Source organism: Pseudophryne corroboree, chromosome 3, assembly GCF_028390025.1.
Source record: "Pseudophryne corroboree isolate aPseCor3 chromosome 3, aPseCor3.hap2, whole genome shotgun sequence".
NCBI lineage: Eukaryota > Metazoa > Chordata > Amphibia > Anura > Myobatrachidae > Pseudophryne > Pseudophryne corroboree.
The window spans coordinates 133,654,614-133,679,846 of NC_086446.1; the positions used below are offsets into that span (position 1 = coordinate 133,654,614).

The 25,233-nt window shown below is 48.7% G+C and overlaps 1 protein-coding gene across 1 annotated transcript in view; it reads right to left on the reverse strand.

The window, feature by feature from the left end:
- Nucleotides 1-2,656: 2,656 nt before the first annotated feature.
- Nucleotides 2,657-25,233, reverse strand: part of LOC135057539 (zinc finger protein 250-like) — a 367,205-nt gene continuing 344,628 nt past the window's right edge. The window contains exon 9 of the mRNA XM_063963386.1: nucleotides 2,657-3,737. Coding sequence (XP_063819456.1) covers nucleotides 2,920-3,737 — 818 coding nt within the window. The 3' untranslated portion in view covers nucleotides 2,657-2,919. The remainder of the gene's footprint in view (nucleotides 3,738-25,233) is intronic.

A 25,233-nucleotide genomic window follows, 5' to 3' on the forward strand; every position in this document is an offset into this window, starting at 1 on the left:
CTCAGCAAATCTCAGGTAAGCCTGATGTGGAGGATATATGGGGGCATCTTTTATGTCGACCGACACCATAAAATCTCCCTCCTCCAGACTGGAGATCACTGCTCGTAGAGATTCCATCTTGAACTTTTTGAGAAAGAAATTGAGGGATTTTAGGTTTAGAATCGGTCTGGCTGAGCCATCCGGCTTCGGGACCACAAACAGGCTCGAATAAAAGCCTTCCCCCTGTTGAGCCGGGGGTACCGTGACAATCACTTGATTTTGACAAAACTTTAGTATCGCAGCGCTTACTATCTCCCTTTCTGGAAGAGGAGCTGGCAAGGCCGATTTGAAAAATCGGTGAGGGGCCACGACTTGAAACTCTAACTTGTACCTTTGGGTTATTATTTCCAATATCCAAGGATCCAGGTCCGAGTGCACCCAGACCTGACTCAAGAGTCGGAGACGTGCCACCACCGGTGCGGACTCCCGCAGAGGAGCCCCAGCGTCATGCGGTGGACTTGGTAGAAGCCGAAGAGGACTTCTGCTCTTGGGAACATGCCACAGCCTGTGACCTTTTTCACCTTCCTCTTCTTGCAGCAAGGAAGGAGGACACTCGTCCTTTTTTGAATTTATTGGGCCGAAAGGACTGCATCTGATAGTGGGGCATTTTCTTCTGTTGTGCCGGAACAAAGTAAAAATGACGACTTACCCGCGGTAGCCGTAGACACCAGGTCAGTGAGGCCGTCGCCAACAAGACCCTACCGTTAAACGGTAGAGACTCCATCGCCTTCTTAGAGTCAGCATCAGCATTTTATTGATGAATCCACAACGCTCTTCTCGCTGAGACTGCCATGGCATTGGCCCCTGATCCCAGAAGGCCAATATCCCTCACAGCTTCTTTTAAATATGCTGCAGCGTCCCTGATGTGACCCAGAGTCAAAAGCACACTATCCCTGTCTAGGGTATCTACCTCAGATGATAAGTTATCTGCCCACCTTTCAATAGCGCTACTCACCCATGCTGCAGCAACGGCAGGCCTGAGTAGCGCCCCCGTAGTGACATAAATGGATTTTAGTGTATTTTCCTGCTTAGGATCCGCAGGATCTTTTAGGGCTGCTGGGTCAGGTGACGGGAGCGCTACTTTTTTGGAAAGACGCAATAAAGCTTTGTGTACCGTGGGGATTGACTCCCACCTTTCCCTATCCCCAGCAGGAAACGGATATGCCACTGGAATTCTTTTGGGAACATGAATCCTTTTGTCAGGATTTTCCCAAGCTTTTTCAAAAAGTGCGTTCATCTCATGAGAGGGAGGAAACGTTACCTCAGGTTTCTTTCCTTTATGCATACAGACCCTAGTATCAGGAACAGCAGGGTCCTCAGCGATATGTAATACTTCATTTATCGCCATAATCTTGTACTGAATACTCTTAGCCAGTTTCGGATGTAATCTGGCATCACTATAGTCGACACTGGAATCAGCTATCTGGGCAAGTGCACATTTCTGTGGCCCCGAAGGGGTCTGGGCCTGTGACAAAGCATCTTCCATGGATTTCCTCCATGTCTGTTTTTTCGACTTATTAGTCTTAGCCAACTTGGTCACATTTGCGTTTAAAACACTCAACATATTCACCCAATCCTCCGTCGGCGGTGCCGACACTGCCACTCTGACAGAATTGTCTGTCCCCACTCCAGCCTCCTCCTGGGAAGAGCATTCAGCCTCAGACATGTCGACACCCACACGTACTGACAGCCACAACCACACTGGGGCTATAGGAGACAGACCCACACTAAAGCCTGCCAGAGAGACACAGAGAGAGTTCTGCCAGCTCGCACCCAGCGCCTATCCCGGTACTGAAGCCAACACAAGACTGCCCAGACCAGCTAGCGCTTTAACATATAATAATAAATCACCAAATCGCTAGTGCCCCCCCCCCGTTTTGCACCCTGTTACTTGCACAGCAGTGTGGAGGTCAGGGGCCAGCGTCTCTGCAGCCTTCTGTGAAGAGAAAAATGGCACTGGTCAGAGCTGTGCGGGCTAAGCCCCGCCCACTACATGGCGTGCTTCAGTCCCGCTCAAATATCTTTATACTGGCGGGGGTCCCTTAACTAGTGCCTGGGCACTGTTATGTCCTATGCCAGTGGTGTTTGAGGTCCCCCATGCTGCCCAGGGCGCCCCCCCTGTGCCCTGCCACTGCCGTGATCTGTGTGGGAGCATGGCACGCAGCGCGATACCTCAAACGCGTCTTCTGCCGTCACTGACGTCTTCTGATCTTCTCATACTCACCTGGCTTCTGTCTTCTGGCTCTGTGAGGGGGGTGACGGCGCGGCTCCGGGAACAAGCAGCTAGGCGTACCAAGTGATTGAACCCTCTGGAGCTAATGGTGTCCAATAGCCTAAGAAGCAGAGCCCTTTAACTTAGAAGTAGGTCTGCTTCTCTCCCCTCAGTTCCACGATGCAGGGAGCCTGTTACCAGCAGGTCTCCCTGAAAATAACAAACCTAAAAAAGTATTTTTCTGAGAAACTCTGGAGAGCTCCTCAGTGTGCATCCAGTCTCACTGGGCACAGAATCTAACTGGAGTCTGGAGGAGGGGCATAGAGGGATGAGCCAGTTCACACCCATTCAAAGTCTTATAGTGTGTCCATGTCTCCTGCGGATCTCGTCTATACCCCATGGTTCTTGAAGCATCCTCAGCATCCTCTAGGACGTGAGAAAAAGTGTTTAAAAATAAATGATGGTGTCATACTCATTAGCACACATACTCTGTGGGAAGACTTGCTCAGCACACAGTCACTGCGGGGGGACTTTTTGAGCTCCCTGTATCTTATGATGTGTAATAAGACTTTATTTTTTATTTTTGTAAACAAATTATTCACTGAGTGCCTGTGTGATGTTGCTCACATTTAGCAAGATCAGCTTTCTCTGTAAACCATTTCCTACACTCAGAACACTGAAACGGCTTCTCCCCTGTTGTGACTTTTCTGATGTCTATCAAGATGATATTTACATGTGAAAGATTTCCCACACTCCGAACACGGAAATGGTTTCTCACTTGTGTGACATCTCTGATGTCTAACAAGATGTGATTTTTGTATAAAACATTTCCCACACTCAGTACATGGATATGGTTTCACACCTGTGCAAATTTTCTGATGTTTAACTAGACTTGTGATTTCTGGAAACCGTTTCCTACACTCAGAACATGGAAGTGTTTTTTCACCTGTGTGATGTCTCTGATGTTTAACAAGAGTTGATTTCTGTGTAAACGATTTCCCACACTCCGAACACAGAAATGGCTTCTCACCTGTGTGAGTTCTCTGATGTTTAAAAAGAACCGATTTGTGTCTAAAACATTTCCCACATTCGGAACACGGATATGGCTTCTCTCCTGTGTGAGTTCTCTCATGTATGATAAGATGTGATTTCTGTGTAAAACATTTCCCACATTCGGAACATGGAAATGGTCTCTCACCTGTGTGAGTTCTGTGATGTCTAGAAAGTGATCTCTTTGTGAAATATTTCCCACACACAGAACAAGGGAAGATTTTACCACCTATGCGAGCTGCTCTACGTGTAGCAATATCGAAATGATCAGGATAATATTGCTGGCGCTGCGAGGGTCTAGAGGAGATATCCACACTGTGGCACACTGGATATAAATTTAGGGTAATGGGGGTTTCTCCGGAAGGCTCTTGTGTGATGTTATCCTGTATGTTAAAAATTAGATATCCATCAGATGTATTCTTGCTTGTGCATCCATCTGTTGGAAAAAAATGTTGAAAAAACATTTTTAATCTTCTATAAACAGCATATTTTCATAACAACAAATATATTTTAATCCAAAGATTAAAATAGGTTTGTAAGGATCATAACCACAACCACATGCATAGGCCCAGCCACAGTAACAACCAGATTGCACAGCTACACAAGTAACAGTATACACACTGCCCAGGAAGCATCACAGTACAGCAAGCCTCATTAGACAGTGACACTGTCCAACAACAATGTACATACATGCACTGCTCTTATACACACCAGAGACATGACAGGAAGGCAGATAGATGTGGTCTAAATTAGCAGCACACCGTGTTCCTGCATCTACACTACTCGTAGTTGTTCATAGAATGGTGATGGTACAGAGGTGAGAATGACAGCAAGGCAGGAGAATGGAGCAGAGCACAGATACAGGATAAAGTGAAGAAAGCATAAGGGCAGAGCAGGATACAGAGATACCTCATCAGATGAAGAGCATCAGTACAGAGCGTCCAAGCACATAGACTAGAAGGGAGCCATTGTGCAATAACGGTGTGGGAGGAGGTTGAGTATGTCCGATACAGATGGAGCAGCACTCATTTAGTGCGGCTCCAATGCAGGCGTGCAGTCCCGGTGGGACTAGGCGATCCAGCGCCTAGTCCCGCTATGGGAGTGCACAGAGACAGAGTCACGATTGAAAAGCTAACATTCAGGCAATATTACACATCAAAGATCATGGGTAATGGGGGTAATTCCAAGTTGATCGCAGCAGGAATTTTTTTAGCAGTTGGGCAAAACCATGTGCACTGCAGGGGAGGCAGATATAACATGTGCACATGGAGCCTTTGTTTATGTATATACCGATGAATGGACTTAACCAATTGCTCACACAAACGGATGGTTCTTTACGTGTGGGAAAGATATCCAGAAAACATGGAGGACTTTGATATATCACCCGGGGCTTGGTGCACCGCAAGCACCTGTAGAAGAAAGCTCCCGTCTTCCAATATCCACAAGTGGCGTCCTCCGTCTCCCACTATAACTGGCTCCCGTGCACACACCTTTGATGACTTTGAGAGAGAGAGATGTTAGTCCGGCTCCCGGAGCTCTGCGCACCGCAGGCGCTGAACAGCTGATTCTGCTCCCGTCTTCAAGCCGCCGCATATAGCGTCCTCCCGTCTCCCACTTGTTAATTTCGGGCAGCACTGCACATCAATGTGGACCTATAAACAATGTCCACTGGGTCACATGAAGGGCACTTTCTCTGACGCGTTTCGCTTTTAATTGAAGCTTCCTCATAGAGTAAAAACTCTGAGGAAGCTTCAATTAGAAGCGAAGAGCGGGACTAACATCTCTCTCTCAAAGTCATCAAAGGTGTGTGCACGGGAGCCAGTTATAGTGGGAGACGGAGGACGCCACTTGTGGATATTGGAAGACGGGTGCTTTCTTCTACAGGTGCTTGCGGTGCACCAAGCCCCGGGTGATATATCAAAGTCCTCCATGTTTTCTGGATATCTTTCCCACACGTAAAGAACCATCCATTTATGTGAGCAATTGGTTAAGTCCATTCATCGGTATATACATAAACAAAGGCTCCATATATATATATATATATATAAATAAACTGGAAGGTGTCAGCTGCACTCAGAACACTGCAAACTGAGGAAGGAGGTTCGCCCACCGAAACGTCAATAAATGCACATGGCTTTTTCACCTTGATTGAGTGTGTAAAGACTCTTAGTGCCGCCGACACCTTCCAGTTTATATTGGGGCCATCTCACCCCTAGGAAGGCACCGGAGCATTTATCCCCTGCGGGGGACAGCGGAGTGCCGGGCTATCTGTATGGATTATATATATATATATATATATATATTACACCATATGTTATTTAATCATGAAATATTTATGAGCACATCTAATGGGACTGTCCTATTTGGGAACAAAAATAAGGACATTGTCAACTATATGAGTACTGAATAGTCCACTGTGGTCACTATTAGCTATATGATCCACCTCTTATGCTCAATTAGTAGTTTTATTATTTAATATTTTAGTTTTATTCATTTGCGCATATTAATTAATTCATTCTGTGATGAATTTTCTGTGTATTTTATACATGACTGATTTTATAGATATTAAAATTATCTTACAATTACTCTATTGAGTGTATTCATGTCCTGTTGCCTCTAAATAAGTTTAATAGCGCAAGGGGTTATATAGTTTGTTTTGGTAAGTCTGTAGTGTTGCATTGCACAAGTTCACCAGGATCCGCACACCCATGGCGGTAATGCATACAAACTTGTGGAACCTGTCTGGGTTGGAAGATTGCTATGCTGAGCGTCACATTTGGGAGAGTCAACAAACATTTAACTCTGCTCAATATCTCCTGTAGCCTCATCCCCACTACCACCTTTACAGTCACAACAAGTTACAGGATATTGTCTGAGAACACCCCTGGGTTACATCCATGCAGAAGAATATGACCATAATGGCTTCGTCAGTGGACAGACTGTGTGAGGGGACAATAGTTAGAGGCTCCAGCAAGCACCAGAGCCCTTTGTAAGAGAACTTCCAGAAAGAGTCCAATTCAGACATTTTGCTGAAGGAGGACCGTGAAGTTCAGGGGTCTCAAAACCTGAAGACACTGTGGGTTTGGTAGAGGAGTATCCTAGTAGCCCCAACATTAATGATTTGATTATGTGTCAAGCTTTGGATTTTGAGGACCAGATGGAACCTGTTGCTACATTGGTGTCTATGCTTAAACAAACTAAGAAGCAGATGGTTCATTTGCCATCTATTTCCTGCTCATCTGGATTCTTGAGCGAGGAATGGCAGAAGCTTTAAGCTCCTGAAGACTTGAGCAAATGGAAAATCCCCACGTGGGTGGATGCTCTCATTGCTAAGTTTGCAAAAACTGCCACCATCCATATTCTAAATTCTGTGTCCTTAACAGATTGTGATCATTGACAAAACAATGAGCAATGTCAACAGTCCTTATATAAACACCATAATGTTGACAGCTAATATGCCAACAAGTACATGATGTCGATAACCAATATCAACCCTAAGAGTTCATTCCAACCCAGAATGGTCTGTGGTGCGAACCCCACTGCTTCGGTATGGACAAAGTGGACAGCTACCACTTCGGATAGGTGGGCAAGCGGTATCATAAAGACAGGATATATTCTAGACCTCAATGGACACTTCTTACCACACCTTCTCCAAATGACGAGATCAGGAGCCAGTCCTTGCAAAGTGATGGCATACTTCACTGTCTCATCCCAAAATAAACAGGATTGATCCTTTCCGTCAATTCTGAACCTCAAGTATCTAAACGTACACATGCATGCCCCAATGTTCTGGATGGAGTCCCTCTATTTCATGATTAATGCCATGGTGCTAAACAAATTTCTTCAGGATGTGAACTTGTGGGTCCAAATTTAGGAAGGGAACCACTGCCTACTCAGATTTGCAATGGGTAGTGTTCACTTCCAGTTTCGGGTCCTTCCGACAAAGCTTATGCCAGTGATGGCTGTACTTTTGCGGTTGACAGGTGTGACTGTTATTCCATATTTCGGATAACGACGAAGTCAGCTGTACTTTTTCAGTCCCATATCAAAGCTTTGTAAGTTTATCAGCTCCGCTTACCATGCTGCTAGCCATTAGCAGTGTGTCCGCTGCTTCCCCTGGGCTGCAGCACAGACCACACATAGCATGGGGGTGGGCCGGTTCAAACATATAAACATACCGTTACTGTTACATGTAATGTGTGTGACAGCTGCTTGACCCCTGGGATTGGCAGCACTGTGTTTCACAGTCATGCCTGCACTCTGTTTCAGTTCTCTTTCCTGTATAAGCCTGCCCCCAGACTACCATTGGCTAGTTACACAGGAGACTGGGAGGCGAGTTTATACAGAAAGGAGATGTGGAGTGCTGCTGCATCTGAAGAACAATGTTTGCTGTGAATCACACATCGCTGATTGGTTTCGAGGTGGACCCCCTGGACATATGCCAGTCTAGCCACCCTGGCAAATGTCCACAATGTCTGTGCTTTACATAGCTTCTCAATAACTGCACATCTCACTACGTACCAACTGCAGCGTCTCAAATTCCCAGGTCTCCTCATTAACACCAGATGGTTCCAAGTCCTCTTGCAAGAGGACAAGTTACTGACTAACTTGCAACTGGAGTCTGCACTCTTGGCTTGCACTTGAGTCTAGTGCCCAAATATATTAAGCCTTGAAAAGTGATTAGGTGCAGAGTGATAAAGTACCAACAAATTAGCTCCTGTCATTTTTCAAAAACATTCTGTAACATACCAAACTACCACCGAAAAGAGGTTGCGCATATGCAGATTAAAATCAGGGTATGGAAATGTCAGTGGTATGACTTGATAATAATGATTTAATTAAAAAGAAAAAAAAATCATACCAATAACTAGACAAATTCACAGACAATAAAAACAATACAATCCATAAACAGTGTATTCAGTTAATATTCCATGTCAGAGTTATCCTGATCATGTGCCTCATATAGACTCTGGAGTAGTGCTCAATAATATGTTGCCGCAGTTAATGTGTTTATCAGCGGATAGCAGTCACTATTGCAGTGATTTTCAACCTTTGTAAACTTGTGGCACACTAAACAACATTTGAAAATTGCCAAGGCACACCATCAGTTTTCTTAATCAATATAATATAAATATATAACAAATATAAACAGTAATAAAACAATTGGACCCCGCAGAAATAAAATAAATAGCTTCACCCCCACTATAAAAAAAACACATTGGCTCCCGTAGAAATAAAACATAGTAATTCCACACACTGTCCCCACATATTAATGGCACACACTGTCCCCACATATTAATAGCACACACTGTCCCCACACAGTAATTCCACACACTATCCCCACATATTAATGGCACACACTGTCCCCACATATTAATGGCACACACTGTCCCCACATATTAATTGCACACACTGTTCCCACATATTAATGGCACACACTGTCCCCACATATTAATGGCACACACTGTCCCCAATAGTAATGGCACACACTGTCCCCACATAGTAATTCCACACACTGTCCCCACATTGATAGTAATACCACACACTGTCCCCACATATTAATGGCACACACTGTCCCCACATAGTAATTCCACACACTGTCCCCACATAGTAATTCCGCACACTGTCCCCTCATAGTAATTCCACACACTGTCCCCACATAATAATTCCGCACACTGTCCCCACATAGTAATTCCGCACACTGTCCCCACATAGTAATTCCGCACACTGTCCCCACATAGTAATTCCGCACACTGTCCCCACATAGTAATTCGCACACTGTCCCCACATAGTAATTCCACACACTGTCCCCACATAGTAATTCCGCACACTGTCCCCATAGTAATTCCGCACACTGTCCCCACATAGTAATTCCGCACACTGTCCCCACATAGTAATTCCACACACTGTCCCCACATAGTAATTCCGCACACTGTCCCCACATAGTAATTCCGCACACTGTCCCCACATAGTAATTCCGCACACTGTCCCCACATAGTAATTCCACCCGCCCCAGGAAAAAAAAAAAAACCCACTGGCTCCAACCTCAGTATACAGCTCAGTCCTTAGCATTGGGGCAGTGAGAAGCAGCACAGAGCGTTCCCTCCCTGCATCGCGTCGGAGCAGAGCACAACATGGAGAAGCGCTGGACGGGCGGGGGACTGGAAGGCAATACCACGTGGAACGGGTGACCTATGAGTCATGCGGCGGTGCATCACTGCAATAGGTCACGGCCGGCCCACTGAGGTTCTCTGCGCTGCCCAAGCCTGATATCAGTTACTGCTGCAGGTATTAGTGGTGTTCTAGAAAGAGAAAAGACTCTATCTTGGGGGCACTCCCAAGATAGAGTCTTCTTTTCTCTTTCTAGAATATTTGGTTTTCTGACTCTGGGGAGCAACACCAACTCTGTATTATGGTGAATCTACCCGAGTAATCATAGGTATTTGGTTTTCTTTAAAGAATTAACCCCCCTCGTGTGTTCATTTTGTGTGTAACTGTGTCATCCAGGCACAAACAAGGGGGTATCTTGTTGCGGATCATCACAAATGTTTCTTGGTATTAGTGGTGTGGCAGGCATCTCTGGTGGGCGGGTAGCGGCGGCACACCTGAGGACTGCCTGCGGCACACTAGTGTGCCGCGGCACAGCAGTTGAAAAACCCTGCACTATTGTAACAGTACCAAAAAGTCACTTTACTTAGTAACATAATATGCAATTGCAACATAAGGGGGAGAGGTCGACCCACGGCGTCCCCCTTTGTTACCGCTCAAATAAGCTCCCCTTTAAATAAGAGTCTGACACATGTCTTTTGGATCGAATTACTGGCCACAGTTTATTTCCATTACCTTATTCCATGTTACCTTACAAGGTTGCAGGGCACGGACAGAAATGGTGGGCAAGGCGCAACTGGGTCACTGACCCCTCCTGATTACCTGGGGGCGTGCCCTGCCTACCCTGTAGGCACCGCGGCAACGCCCCTGGGGAACCAGCCCTCCTGGCGCATATCACGCTCGCCTGGCACGCAGCTCACTGGCCCAACCGTCCAAAGCTGGAGCCGAGCGTGTGCCCGTTCACCGAGGGTGAATCTGCCAACCTCAGCTGGCTCCCCCCGTTCGCCATGCCTTGCGCACCGCTTCTTCCCGCCGCCCGCTGACTGTGACATACATATATCCTGCCTTTATTTGTCTTAACACGTTAAACATACAACCATATTATAACTTGCAACAATTTATACAATAAAACTTTGACCTGTATGCATATGTACATATATGAACATCTTTATCTTTTTTTTTTTTTTTTGAGATGTAAACTTGCCCCGTATCTTTACCTATAGCGACACAAGCAAAAAGGGGGGTACAAACTGCAAACACAAAAGAGAGGGGTGTGTGCGGCCCGCTAGCGGCTCGCTTTAATGGGTGGGTGGGTGGGTCACGCTATGAGCTCTGCTCTCTCCTCACTGGCCGCCTCCTCCCCCCACCTTTCCTATTTACCCGCCCGTTGTCCGGCCGCCCCCCCCCGCCTCCTGACTGGCTGCCAGCTCTCCAGGTGTGAAAGAGGGGACGGGCACACCTGCCCGCCCCCCCTTTCCTTCGCGCCACTGGCCCGCGGGCCACCTGCCGCCCCTCCCCCTTACCCCTCTCCGGCGCCATCCCGGGCTCGGCGCCTTTGTTCCCATAAGGGGGAGAGGTCGACCCACGGCGTCCCCCTTTGTTACCGCTCAAATAAGCTCCCCTTTAAATAAGAGTCTGACACGTCTTTTGGATCGAATTACTGGCCACAGTTTATTTCCATTACCTTATTCCATGTTACCTTACAAGGTTGCAGGGCACGGACAGAAATGGTGGGCAAGGCGCAACTGGGTCACTGACCCCTCCTGATTACCTGGGGGCGTGCCCTGCCTACCCTGTAGGCACCGCGGCAACGCCCCTGGGGAACCAGCCCTCCTGGCGCATATCACGCTCGCCTGGCACGCAGCTCACTGGCCCAACCGTCCAAAGCTGGAGCCGAGCGTGCGCCCGTTCACCGAGGGTGAATCTGCCAACCTCAGCTGGCTCCCCCCGTTCGCCATGCCTTGCGCACCGCTTCTTCCCGCCACACGAGGATCTCGGCTGCCCCCCCGAGACCCGAAGCCCCCACCCTGCAACCAGCTACCGACCCCCGGCCTCCAGTGCCTCCTGAAGCGCATTATTGAACAGGTCAATCCCAATGTCCGACAAATGGACCCCGTCGCCTGAGAACTGCTGAGAACTGGTACCTAGTGAGCGCAGCCTCGTCCTTGTGCACCAGAAAATTCTCCCCTCCTGCCGGTCTTGTTACCCGAAAGGCTTCGACCGCCCTTACCGGGCAGACCGTAGCGTCGGCGTGCCTACGTAGCTGCACCCATTTTCCCTTTCCGTTCTGGTCCGTCTTAGATCGGCGTATTTTACACAATATCGTGTCATCCGCTATGCTAACGCTACTGTGCTGCAGGCCAGTTTCCTTTGCCGTTTTGGACTGCGCTACCAATTCGCTAACCCTGAATGCCCCACTAAAAGCCATAATAAACGCCGTTGTAGACAACCTCGCCTCGCTCTGGTCGCGGCAGACGCTTGGGACCGCTTCTATCAGTTTCCTCAGCCTTTCGATTGTGATTGGCTCTCTAGCATCTGGTTTCCTAACCTCCGCCCTTGCCCAGCCCTTCATTATAGTGCGTACTACGAAACTCTTCGTCTCGTCCATTTTGCCTGCCAGTTTCTGAAAAAAGGACACCCCTGCTAGTATCGTGTTTGCTCTGGCCCTGGAGGTCTGCTCCCTTCTGAGCTTGTCCAAGAACGGCAACAATTGATGCTGTGGAGGCTTGGCTTCAATATCCCCCGCCCCCTGGAAGTGCCGCCATTTTTCCCATGCGGCCTTGTAGGCCTTCCAGGTCTTTGGTGCCAGGGACCGCTCCACCAAGTTGTCTAATTCTGATCGACTATCTGCCAGAGATAGGAGGGGCATGTTAAACCTACTGCGCTTGCTCCAGGTGCTGCTGCCCTAAAAACTTCCCACTTCTGCCTGGACAATGCGTCCGCTATTACGTTCTTCTCCCCTGGCACGTGTCTAGCTTTGAATGTTATGTTGTGGTGCAAACATGCTGCCACCAACCTCCTAAGCAACCTGACCACTGGCGGCGATGATGCCCGCTGGTTGTGAACGGCTTGCACCACCCCCATGTTGTCGCACCAGAATTGGATCTGCCTGTTTGCCAGCTCTTTTCCCCATATATCAACTGCCACGACTATTGGGAACAACTCCAATGCCGCTAAATTCCTGGTGATCCCCGCGGTCTCCCATTCTGGTGGCCATTGCTGGGCGTACCATTCGCCCTGCAAGTATGCCCCAAACCCCGTAGCTCCTGCTGCGTCTGTAAATAACTGCAGCGCGCGGTTTGACGCTACTGCCTTGGGCCAGATTTGCACACCGTTAAATGTAGGAGGAACTCCTCCCACACCTGCAGGTCCTCCCTAAGCTCCCTGGTGATACGTATGAAGTGGTGCTTTGTTGCCATGCCTGCTGTGGCTTGTTCCAGCCGCCTCTTGAAGATTCTGCCCATTGGAATCACCCTGCAAGCGAAATTTATGCTCCCCAGTAATGACTGCAACTGCCCCAACGTGACCTTCTTGGCCTTTGCGCAGTCGCTCACCTCCCTGACCAACTTTACCACCTTCTCTGTGGGGAGTCTGCACTCCTGCCTAACCGTGTCGATTTCTATGCCTAAATAGGATATAACTTCCGTTGGACCCTCAGTTTTCTCCACCGCGATGGGTACGCTGAACTCTTCCAGCATACCCCGTAGCTCGCGTAAAAGGTGGCTGCACTGTCCCGACTCTGGTGGGCCCGCCACCAAGAAATCGTCTAGATAATGCGCTATGGCCCTTGCCCCAGCGCGTTCCTGCAAACACCATTGTAGGAACGAACTAAATGCCTCGAAGAAAACGCATAAAATGGCGCAACCCATTGGCAGGCATTTGTCCACAAAGGAAAACCCCGTCAAATCTTAACCCCATCAGCCTGAAGCTCTCTGGGTGCAAGGGGAGCAGTCTGAAAGCCGACTCGATGTCTAGCTTTGCCATGAGAGCTCCTCTCCCTTGTGCTCTTACCATCTTGACCGCCTGGTCAAAAGATTGATACTGCACTGAGCATTGCTCTTTGTCCAGTGCATCGTTCACTGACCCTCCCTCGGGGTAAGACAGGTGCTGAATGAGCCTGAACTTCCCCGGTGCCTTTTTTGGGACCAGTCCCAAAGGTGAAACTATCAAATCCTGTATTGGTGGAACTGTGAATGGCCCCGCCATTCTACCTAACTCTAGCTCCTTTGCGATCTTCTCGCGTACCACCCCCGGTTGTTCCTTGACGGATTTCAGGTTTCTTATTTTTTCTGTGGGCGGGACCTCTCTTATTATCGGTATTCTAAAACCCTCCCTAAAACCGTCCCGCAACAATTTGGCTTTCTGCTGCTTGGGATACCTGGCTAGCCACCCCAGGATCCTGCTTAGGTTCACTGGGCTAACCGCTTTTTCCAGCCCCTGCTGCCGCGGGTAGCTTTCTTGGGTGATTAGCCCTTTTCCTATTGCAATCCTTTGCGGCATGGCTTGCGTTGCAAAAAGAACATGCGTGCTTGAACTTGCACTGCGTGCGGGTGCACTGTGATTCGTTAAACGCCCAACATTTAAGGTCATGCTTCTGCGTGCTAGGCCTCCCCGCACCGGCTGCGTGTGCCGGTGTAGCCTTCTCCCCTATACCGCTTGCTAATGCCTTGAGCCACGCGTCGAGGTCCCTAACTCCGAAGTCAATGGGCTTACCGCCCTCCGCCTTCGCTCTGAATCTCTCGTCGTACCTCAGCCAGACTGATCCCCCTTGCTCCTTGTACACGGAGTATATAAAATCCGTATATTTTAACATGCTCATCGCTACCTCGGGGTACGCTTCTATGTAACAGCCGGAGTAGGCGAACATTCCGCTCAGCCAGTTCTCCATAGTCTTGTAGCTATCGGCTTGTGTACCCCCTTTCGGTTTCGCCTTTTCCTTGTCGCTCAGGCCTTTCTCGGTCAATGAGCATATATCCACGAACGCCCCTTTTTCAATCTCCTTTCTGGTTTGTTTTGGCAGGTGGCCTGCCACTGAACTAAACACACAACCCACTGCGGTCCCTGTCAGCAAAAATTTCTTAGCCGTGTCCTGCTGCACCTGCCCCATCCGCTCCCTAACCGCGTCTGTCCCAGGGGTAAGCCCTTTCTTTTTCTTACAAGTCGCTCTGGCTAACTTTAGCTGCTCCCTCAATACTCTGCATGATTCGTCCTCGTCCGAATCTGTTGCGCTATCCACCTGCTCCCTCCCCTGACCTGCTCCGCCATTACCAACCACCCCCGTGAACTTAACCATAACATTACTAACGTTTTGCGAGATATCTGGGGACACAATAACATTACACAAACTGTTCATATCAACATTGGTCTCACCCATCCCGTGTGAGGATTCCCTCGCTGGACCGTTCGCGCTGGTCATTGCGCAGGACGCCGCCTTCGGTGTGGTAGCCACTTGGACCGTGTGGACTGCTGTGGCATCGCTGGCTGGAGCGTAGCCCGTGACGCTCTCTCCACGCTGGAATTCCGCACCTCCTGACCGCTGCGTGTATGCGCGCTGCTGCTCCCGTGGCATGATGGTACCGTGGACCGCCGTATTGTTCCCATGCGGTGATCTGGCTGGCGTGGTGAAGACTTGCAAGTTCCTGTGTCCTGCCGCCCTGTCTTGCCGGAGTGCCGTGCTGGCTGCTGTGCTGCGCTGATCGATGCCCTCCTCCCATCAGCTGATAACGCTGCTCCTGCCTGTCTTCTTGCCTGCTGCAGCTGCACCCTCGACAGCCGTGCCGTGAGGTGATGTATGCCGCCGGCGGTGATGCGTGTCGGCTGTAACTCCTAATCGGTGATGACCTGCGTGCTGCGGAATGGTGGCTGTGCTGATGTCGGGAGCTGGGAGGTGGCGAGTGGTAACGCGGGGATCTCCGGCCATAAGATGACTCCCTGCTTGCATGCCCCTTGTAATGCCTCTCCCTGCTGTGACGGTGTACGGGGTCCTCTCGCCCCCTGCCCAGTTGCCCCAACGCCGGAAGCTGTGACACCTCCCTGAACAGCTGGGCGGAAGCCTGCTGCACCCAAGCGTCCCGGCCGCCTGATGATGGCCCGCCCTCGTATCCTGCTTCTCCTTTCTCCCATCTACGGGCTGGGGTTTGCGGTTGTGTGGTGGGTGAGCTGGGGTTGCCGTTGTTCAAACTTTTTTCCCAAACCTTCCGCCCCTCCCCCCCGGAGACGGGGCCGTCTGACTCCGCTGCCGCGGGGATATCTTCGTAAATAGGCGGCAGGTCACTCACCCCCTGTTGCTGCTCGCTGGTGGTCGCTGCTGCCGGCTGCTTCTTCCTCTTCGCCGCCTTGGCTGTGGGATTGGAGCTGCTTTTTCTTCTCCTCTGCTCCTGCAGCCGTCCTCTTCCTTTCCGGCCGCCAGGGGGAGCTCCTGCCTCATTATCCCTGTGCTGCTGCTGTTGCTGCTGACGTGTTCCTTCCCTCCCTGCAGGGTTAAAGTGTAACCCTGCGCTGTCCTCGGTCTCCTCTCTGAATCTGTGGGGTATGCTCCTTCTTCTGACCCCCCTCTCTGCTGGCCCCTCCATGCTGCTTTTTATTGTGCTTATGCAGGGGAGACAGTGTGCGCTGTGCAGCTGACCAGCGGGGCCGAGATCGCGGGTGGCCCTGTCCGGCGAGTGTAACACTTTTCGGCCCCCCCGCGATGCGCCCGAAAGTAGGAGCCGCCGAGCGACCGGAAGTGATCGGAAGTCACTTACCCGGCCTGCGCGCGATGAAGATCGGGCTCCCCTGCCGCTGCTGCCTGCGCCTCCGATGTGGACCCGCTGTGCCGCGCCCCCCCCGCGAGTGAATGCTGCTTCTCGTTGTCGATGTGGGTGCCCTCCGCTCCGCTGGCCGCTGCTGGTGATCGGACTCCTCGCAGACAGAGCTCACGCTATGAGCTCTGCTCTCTCCTCACTGGCCGCCTCCTCCCCCCACCTTTCCTATTTACCCGCCCGTTGTCCGGCCGGCCCCCCCGCCTCCTGACTGGCTGCCAGCTCTCCAGGTGTGAAAGAGGGGACGGGCACACCTGCCCGCCCCCCCTTTCCTTCGCGCCGCTGGCCCGCGGGCCACCTGCCGCCCCTCCCCCTTACCCCTCTCCGGCGCCATCCCGGGCTCGGCGCCTTTGTTCCCATTCCGGCTGGTGGCTGGGATCCAAATATAGAGATTAGAAGTCATTTTTTTTCCTTTCTTGCTGGACCAATTTATTTGTAATACTCACTGCACCTGATGTGACACGCCGTTAAGCCCGTATCCAAATCTGAAAGAGCCGTGGTCAGTGAGTATAATTTTCCACCGACGGTATACAATGACCTGAATGCTGGGAGATGTAAGTCCTTTCTACCGAGCGTCCTCGGCTATCACGGCTGCTGCCATACTCACTGACAGGCTGCGGATATTCAAACCTTCAGACGGGACCAGCTGAGTGACCCTACAGTGCGTGTGCAAGGTCCGCCAGTTCACCAGTCCTCTCCAACCTCAAAGAATTGAGCCCCAAATGTGTTATGACAGGTCCTGTGACTTTTTCAATAGGTAGCTCTCTGTTATCCAGAAAGCCTATTTAACCTTCCAGTCCAGACCTCGGCACACCTATTAACGTTCTTATTAACGCAAATAAAGTGCTCTATACACTTGTTGCGAGGCTAGCTCAGAACAATAGATACAAATTAATACACAAACCACTAGAGCATGTTATTACAAAGGTCTAATCATTAGTTACTGTAAGTCATTCTAAAGGAATAGCGCTGATCGAACCTGAACACAATAACTTCAAATAGCAGAGTGCACACATGCAGTTTGAAAAAAACAAGGTTTTCAAAGATGTCCAGATTACACAGGATGGATTTCCATGTCTCACATACATGAGTACAATCTCCATCCGTATCGCTAATTAAATAGTTAACATGGTACAGTTCTGATACGGGCATTCTGTTCCGTCCTAGACAGATGAATTGCAAACGTAGAACATAGACATTTGGACAAAGTTAAATGATGCTTATACAGCTTATCAGTCCAACCAAAAGAAGAATCCTATTGACTCATCTATTGACATTCCCTTTTTATATTCCCTTTTTATATACTGTATAATTATAGGTAAAAAAGTACATGAAGGAGAATCACAACATTCAGTGGTGAGATTCACACACCAGCACACCACAACACAAACTGACCAGCAACGTGTTAGGCGCCGGGGTCTGCGATGTCCTCGCGGCCCGGCGCCTAGCATCTAGGGACGCCATGCGCGCGTAGCCGCCGGCTCCCTAGCAACGCAGGGACGCCGAGCGGCTGAGCCACCTGGACCCTAGCAACGGGGACGCCATGGGCGGACCGCGTTCCCCGTTGCAGGGTCAGATCACAACACACACACTGGTCTTATGGGCGTGCAGCAGGGCAGCTGCACAGCATTTAGGGCATCAGACTGGGAACATCTGATTGAAGGACTCCTTGTTAATTACTTTCTCAGTGCTTCACACAGACGCCGGTAATAGCTTCCTGCATGCTGCTTTGGTTTGCTAAACGTCTGTTCCAGTCCTGCTGTGTCCGGTCATTCCTGTCCTTAGAAGTCCTGAATCTTGGAGTTGTCATCTCATCCCAAGAAGTCGTTTGGTCCCCTATTGTCCGCAACGATCACCAGAGAATCTCGTGTGGTGTTCGTGAGTTGCGGCTCTGCCGTGTGCTGCGGCTCAGCCGCTTTATTTTTGCATTCTGTTTCGAGCATTTGCGGAGGGTTCCGCTTCCACAAGTCCTCTCCGGAACTCGGCGGTGCCGGGTAGGAGAGTGGACAAGTGGATATTTTGGTTGTCCTTTTCCCTGGCGGTTTCTCCGCACATATTCTAGTTTATAAGTTAGCTTGTAGCCCCTGGCCTGGTTGTTTAGTCAGAGGGCCCCTTGTTATCACCCTGTCTCGGATTTCCCTTTGTCTCCCATTAAGACCTGAGGGGGCATCGGAGTTGGGCAGACATAATCCGCCCTTCAAACGCGGCTGCCATGGGCTCAAGCAACCATAGTCTCGCAGGGGATTTCTGACAGCACGGGCGAGACAACGGAGTTAGGGCGCCAGGGGCTATTTTCCATTCCCGCTCCCTTTCCCAGCATAACGTTCAAGTGCTCAGGTCCTTGCAATAAGATCTCCTCAGACCAGAGTGCTGGAATCATAACACAACGGCTGACAACCAAACAGCTACAGCTGAACAGGTAAACTTATATAAACAACCTGCAGAAAAGTCAACGCACTGAGGCGGGCGCCCAGAATCCCTTATGGACTACGAGAAAATGATTTACCGGTACGTATTTAAAATCCTATTTTATCTAGCATACATAAGGGATACTGGGGTTCACTTAGAACGATGGGGATGTCACAAAGCATCTAAAAAGAGCAGTAATGTGCAGAGACGTCTGCAGCACCGCCTGTCCAAACTGGGTATCCTCTTTGGCCAGGGTATCAAACTTGTAGAACTTCAAAAAGATGTTCTTCCCCGACCAGGTAGCAGGTCGGCACAGTTGCAAGGCCAAGACTCCACGAGCAGCCGTCCAGGAAGACCCCACTGATCTTGTAGAGTGGGCCTTCAGAGATTGTGGAACAGATAAGGCTGCCGACACATAGGCCTGTTGGATAGTTAACTTAAGCCAATGAGCAATTGGTTACTTAGAAGCAGGGCAACCCCTTTTCTGTGCATCACATAGCACAAACAAACTAGAGAGAAAAAAGTATTCCGTATTAGGGCACACTCAAGGCAAATACACTAATACAGAGGTTCCCAAACTGTGTGCCGTGACTCCCTGGGGTGCCTCGGGACACTTGCAGGGGCGCCCTGGGTTGGTGGTCCAGGACCAATTCAAATTATTCATGGTCAATATAATAGGTAAAACCAGTGCTGGTGGCTGCCTGTCATAAAATATGTGGCCATACAGAAGCAAATCTTGTCCCTCACCACACAACTGACCCTATGGATGACATATAAACGCAATCTACTTAATGTAATATTTATTTCTAAATGCCTCAATAAAGAAATTTTTGGCTTAGGGGTGCCGTGAAAAAAATTCTGATATTCTAGGGCGCCATGATTCAAAAAAGTTTGGAAACCACTGCACTAATATATCCTAAAAGTCGACGCCCCTTGGGGGAGAGGACCAAAAATTGATTAAAATATAACTTTTATTGGTTTATATTAAAGCTTACGAAATACGTGCAAGTGAAAAAATAATAAAGATAATGAAAAAAATAATAAAAAATGTTTTAATTGTGCAGACTTAATGTGATATTAAAAAGCTGAACCACTGTGTAGATGTGTGTTGTTAATTCTTCCAATGAAAAAAGTGTGTATCACTAAGTTCTGTGGTTACATCAAATATTGCTACAGCTATTGCAATACTGTAGCTGCTTATGACAGGGATAGTATTTGTATCAATTTCACTGTGATGGTCTTATTTTTAAATGCCTACTACACCTCATACATAAACATAAATCTGTCTGACGTCTAAATGTCATAGAGGCATAGTACACGCCTATCTCCTAGCATAATGTTGTATACCACAATTAAGTATCGTATTGATAAATATTTGGAAACACACACATAGGAAGTATTAATAATATGCTGCTAAATAAGATTTATTCATGAAAAATAGTAAAAGAATAATTATTGTACATAATAGTCCTTTATATATATGATTTTATATGTCCCCATCAGTATCCATAATTGGAGTTCAATATTTTATATAGGGGGTACATAAGAGTTAACCCTATGTTGTTCACTTGTCTTGTGGGCTGCGCTATCTTGTGTACACATAACGGGTAACAATAATCTCATTAAGCATAATGAATATTAATCTTGCACCCACAAATCTGTATTAATATGCCCTGACCAGTGGTCTAATAGTAAGGACGCAACATTAAACATCCAATAGACAGTATGTTCCAATGTCGGATGTTAATTAGTGATAGCCGGCGTCTCCGGGCACTAACAGTTCCAGTGTGTCACAAAGCCCAACACTTAATTAAGTTACAGCAGGCGTCTCCCTGCTGTAACTATGATGTATGTAGGTAACACAGGGTTATTAAATAATGGTCCAAAGGACCGCGGCCGGCGTCTCCCGTTACACGCGCTCAGACCAAATAATTACGGCTGACCGTGGTCGGCATCTCCCGGTTAACGCAGTCAGAGGATGTTAACTGGACTATATGTACTAGGTAACTGCAGACAAACCGCTCGATGCATCCTGCTCTCAGGTATCAATCAGCGGTATAGATACACCTGCAGTCTAGCCGTTTGTAGTGTGCCCGTGCTGCTAGCGAACACGTCACACATAAAGCGGCTAGTATAATCAAAGCAGCAATGAAATATGGATTAAAACACACACACAGACATATTTAACATTATAAGCGACTTAAATGTCCATATATACAGTGGTAGAGCTGACAAAGAGACGGACACGTTTTAGACGTGACCCGTCCTGCCTAACGATCGTTTCGCATTACAGCTTAATCATCACACAGCACAAACAGGGAATCCGTCTTTCTGATCTGAGCCGTCCTCTGGACATAGATCTTCAAGGCTCGCACAGCATCCAAAGTCTCTGGAGGAGCAGAAAAACCAGAACCACAATAGGTTGGTTTAAATGGAATGCAGAGACAACCTTCGGCAAGAACTACTGCTGAGTCCTGAGCTCTGCTTTGTCTTCGTAAAAGACCAAGTAAGGACTTTTACATGATAAGGCCCCCAATTCTGAGACGTCAGGGCCAATAACATTGGCGTCTTCCATGTATGGTACTTGACTTCTACTTTCCTCAGTGGTTCAAACCAGGATTATAGAAAATTCAAAACCACATTCAAATCCCAGGGTGCCGTTGGTGGCACAAAGGGAGGCTGTATGTGGAGAACTCCTTGCAAGAAGGTATGAACTTCTGGCAACATTGCCAACGTCTTCTGGAAGAAAATTGAGAGAGCTGAAATCTGCACTTTAATGGAACCCAGGCATAAGCCCTTATCCACACCAATCTGCAGGAAACGTAAGAAACGTCCCAAGTGGAACTCTAAAGGTGGATACATGCGTTCCTCGCACCAAGAGACATATCTTCTCTAGATATGATAGTGTTTTGACGTCACAGGCTTCCTGGTCTGAACCATGGTAGCAAAAGCCTTTTTGGAAAGGCCCTTGTGAGCTAGGATGTTCCGCTCTACCTCCATGCCGTCAAACGTATGTCGCAATAATTCCAGGTAGATGAACGGTCCTTGTTAAAGAAGATCTCTTCTCATTGGCAGAGGCCAAGTGTCTTCTACGGACATGTCCAGAAAATTCGTGTACCACGCACTTCGAGGCCAATAGGGGGCAATCGGTATTGCCTGGACTCATTGATTCCTGATTCGCTTTAGCACCCTCGGGAGCAGAGGTATCGGAGGAAATAGGTAGACCAGCTGGTAAGGCCAAGGCTTCGTCAGTGTATCTACTGCCCGCGCCTGAGGGTCCTTGGTTCTCGAACAATACCATGGAAGCTTCTTGTTGAGTCAAGATGCCATCACGTCTATCTGTGGACAGCCCAACAGATTGATGATCAGTTGAAACACCTGCTGGTGTAGGCCCCACTTCCCCGGGTGGAGATCGTGACTGAGGAAGTCAGCCTCCCAGTTGACCACCCCCGGAATGAAGATTGCCGACAATGCTCTTGCATTTCTTTCTGCTCTGCTTTTTGTCCCACCTTGTTGATTGATATAAGCCACGGCCATGGCATTGTCCGTCTGAACCTGAACAGCTCGATCCCGGAACAGCGGAGAGGCTTGAAGCAGAGTGTTGTAGCTCCCTCGAAGTTCCAGAATGTTGAGCAGAAGTATGGCTTTGTGGGCTGACCACCTGCCCTGGAACAGAGCCCCTTGGGTGACAGCTCCCTATCCACTCAGACTTCTTGTTGTGAGGAGGATCCAATCCTGAATCCCGAAACTCCGACCTTCCAGTAGGTTTGAGGACTGTAGCCACAACAGGAGGGAAATCCTGGCCTGAGGTGAAAACCGGATAATCTGATGCATCTGTAGATGTGATCCGGACCACTTGCTTAGGAGATCCAATTGAAATGTTCTGGTATGGAACCTTCCTTACTGGATTGCCTCGTATGAGGCTATCATCTTTCCCAACATATGGATATCAGAGTAGGCCGTAGGACCGCTCTGACCATTTCCTGAAGCATCCTTGCTTTGTCCTCTAGGAGGATTACTTTCTGAAACTTTCTGAATACTTTCTAGAAACATTCCCATGAACAGGAGCCGCTGAGTAGGCTCCAGGTGGGACTTCTGCAAATTGAGAATCCACCCATGTTGTGACAGAAGCTGAATAGTGCGGTCAATACTGAGCAATAGAAGCTCCCAGGATCTCGCTTTTATCAAGTGATCGTCCAGGTGAGGGACGATATTTACCCCCTGGACTTGGAGCTGAAACATCATTTCCGCCATTACCTTCGTGATGATCCTCAAAGCTGTGGACAGTCCGAAGGGCAGCGCCTGGAACTGGTAGTGATCGTTCATCAGGGTGAACCGCAGGTAAACCTGGTGAGGCGGCCAAATTTGAATATGGAGATAAGCGTCCTTAATATCCAGTGAGACCATGAACTAACGTTCTTCCAGACCCGCAATCACTGCTCACAAGGATTCCATCTTGAACTTAAAAACTTTTTGGTAAGGTTTCAAGGATTTTAGATTCAAAATGGGCCTTACTGAACCATCTGATTTCGGTACCACAAACAGGTTGGAGTAGACACCCTTTCCCTGTTGTTGGAGTGGCACTGGCACAAAGACTTGGGACCGGACCAACTTTTGGATGGCCTGTTGCAGCGTAACTCGGGAATCCTCCAAAACTGGTAAGCTTGATTTGAAAAATGATTGGGGAGGAGCACTGTCCAACTCCAGCTTGTAGCCCTGAGAAAATAGTATTTTAATACCTACAGGTGAATCCTTTTCTCGTAGTCCATAAGGGATATTGGGGACACATTAGTATGATGGAGTATAGACGGGGTCCAAAGGAGCCAGTGCACTTAAAATTTCTTCAACTGGGCATGTTGGATCTTCCCTCTATGCCCCCTCCCACAGGCAGTTATATGTAAAACAGTGCCCGAAGGAGGAAGGACATACTCGAGAGAAGGAATTTAAGAATAAAGAGTCGTGAGGTTTAAACACCAGCACACCATTAACATAAACACGACTAGCAACGGCTGACAACAAAACAGCCATAGCTGAAAAGGTAAGATCAGCAACGGCTGGCAAGAAAACAGCAACAGCTGAACATGCAACAACTAACAGATAACCTGCAGAAAAGCCACCGCACGTACCTTTGTTAAATCTCTTTCTGTGAGGTACACTGGGTTCCACAGGGAATAACATTGGAGTGTAGAGTTGGACCTAGATCCGAGGCACCAACAGGCTAAAAGCTTTGACTGTTCCCAAGATGCACAGCGCTGCCTCCTCTATAACCCCGCCTCCATGCACAGGAGCTCAGTTTTGTTAACCAGTCCGCTGCAGTAGCAGGTAAAAGAGACGACAACCGTTAGTAGCCACATATACCACATTCTCGCGACAGGAGAAGGTACCAGCGGCTAATGCCATACAAACCCAAAGAAGCTAAGTGCGTCAGGGTGGGCGCCCTCTGGAACCCAGTGTACCTCTCAGAAAGAGATTTAACAAAGGTAAGTTCTTACCATAAATCTCCTTTTCTGCAGCGGGGTACACTGGGGTTCCACAGGGAATAACATCGGTGATGTCCTAAAGCAGTTCCTCGTGGGAGGAGATGCACTGTAGCGGGCACAAGAACCTGGCGTCCAAAGGAAGCATCCTGGGAGGCGGAAGTATCAAAGGAATAGAATCTTATGAACGAGTTCACTGAAGACCACGTAGCCGCCTTGCACAATTGTTCAAGGGTCGCCCCAGACCGAGTAGAATGGACTTTTATGGTAGCAGGAGCTGGAAGGCCAGCCTGTACATAAGCATGTGCAATCACCATTCTAATCCATCTGGCCAAGGTCTGCTTATTAGCAGGCCAGCCACGTTTGTGAAAACCAAAAAGGACAAAGAGGGAATCAGATCTCCTCAGAGAAGCTGTTCTCTTTACATAAATACGGAGAGCCTGTACCACATCCAAAGGCCACTCTTCTGAGGATAGACCTGGAGAGGTAAAGGCCGTAACCACAATCTCTTGGTTAAGGTGGAATACCAACTTAGGCAGATAACCAGGGCGAGTTCTAAGAACGGCCCGGTCATGGTGAAAGATCAGAAAGGGTGACCGACAGGACTAGGCACCCAAGTCTGAAATCCATCTAGCAGAGGCAATAGTCAGCAGAAAAAAGTCCTTAAAAGTAAGCCACTTAAGGTCCACAGACTCAAGAGGTGAAAAACGGAGACTCTTGTAAGGCATCCAGAACAACCGACAAATCCCAAGGAGCCACAGGCGTGACATAGGGGGGTTGAATCCGTAAAACACCCTGAGTGAATGTATGAACATCAGGCAGATTTGCAATCTTTCTCTGAACCATATCGACAAGGCAGAAATACGAACCTTGAGGGAGGCCAGACGAAGGCAAAGTCCAGGCCCTGTTTTCGTGGAAAGCCAAAAGTTGGGCCGTACTGAACTTGTAAGCATAATTGTTAGTTGCACACCAAGCAAAATAAGAATTCCAGACCCTATGATAAATCCGAGCAGAAGCCAGTTTACGAGCCTTCAACATAGTTTGAATAACCGCCTCAGAAAAACCTTTGGCCCTCAGTACTGAAGCTTCAAGAGCCACGCCATCAAAGCCAGCCGGGTCAAATCCTGGTAGACACAAG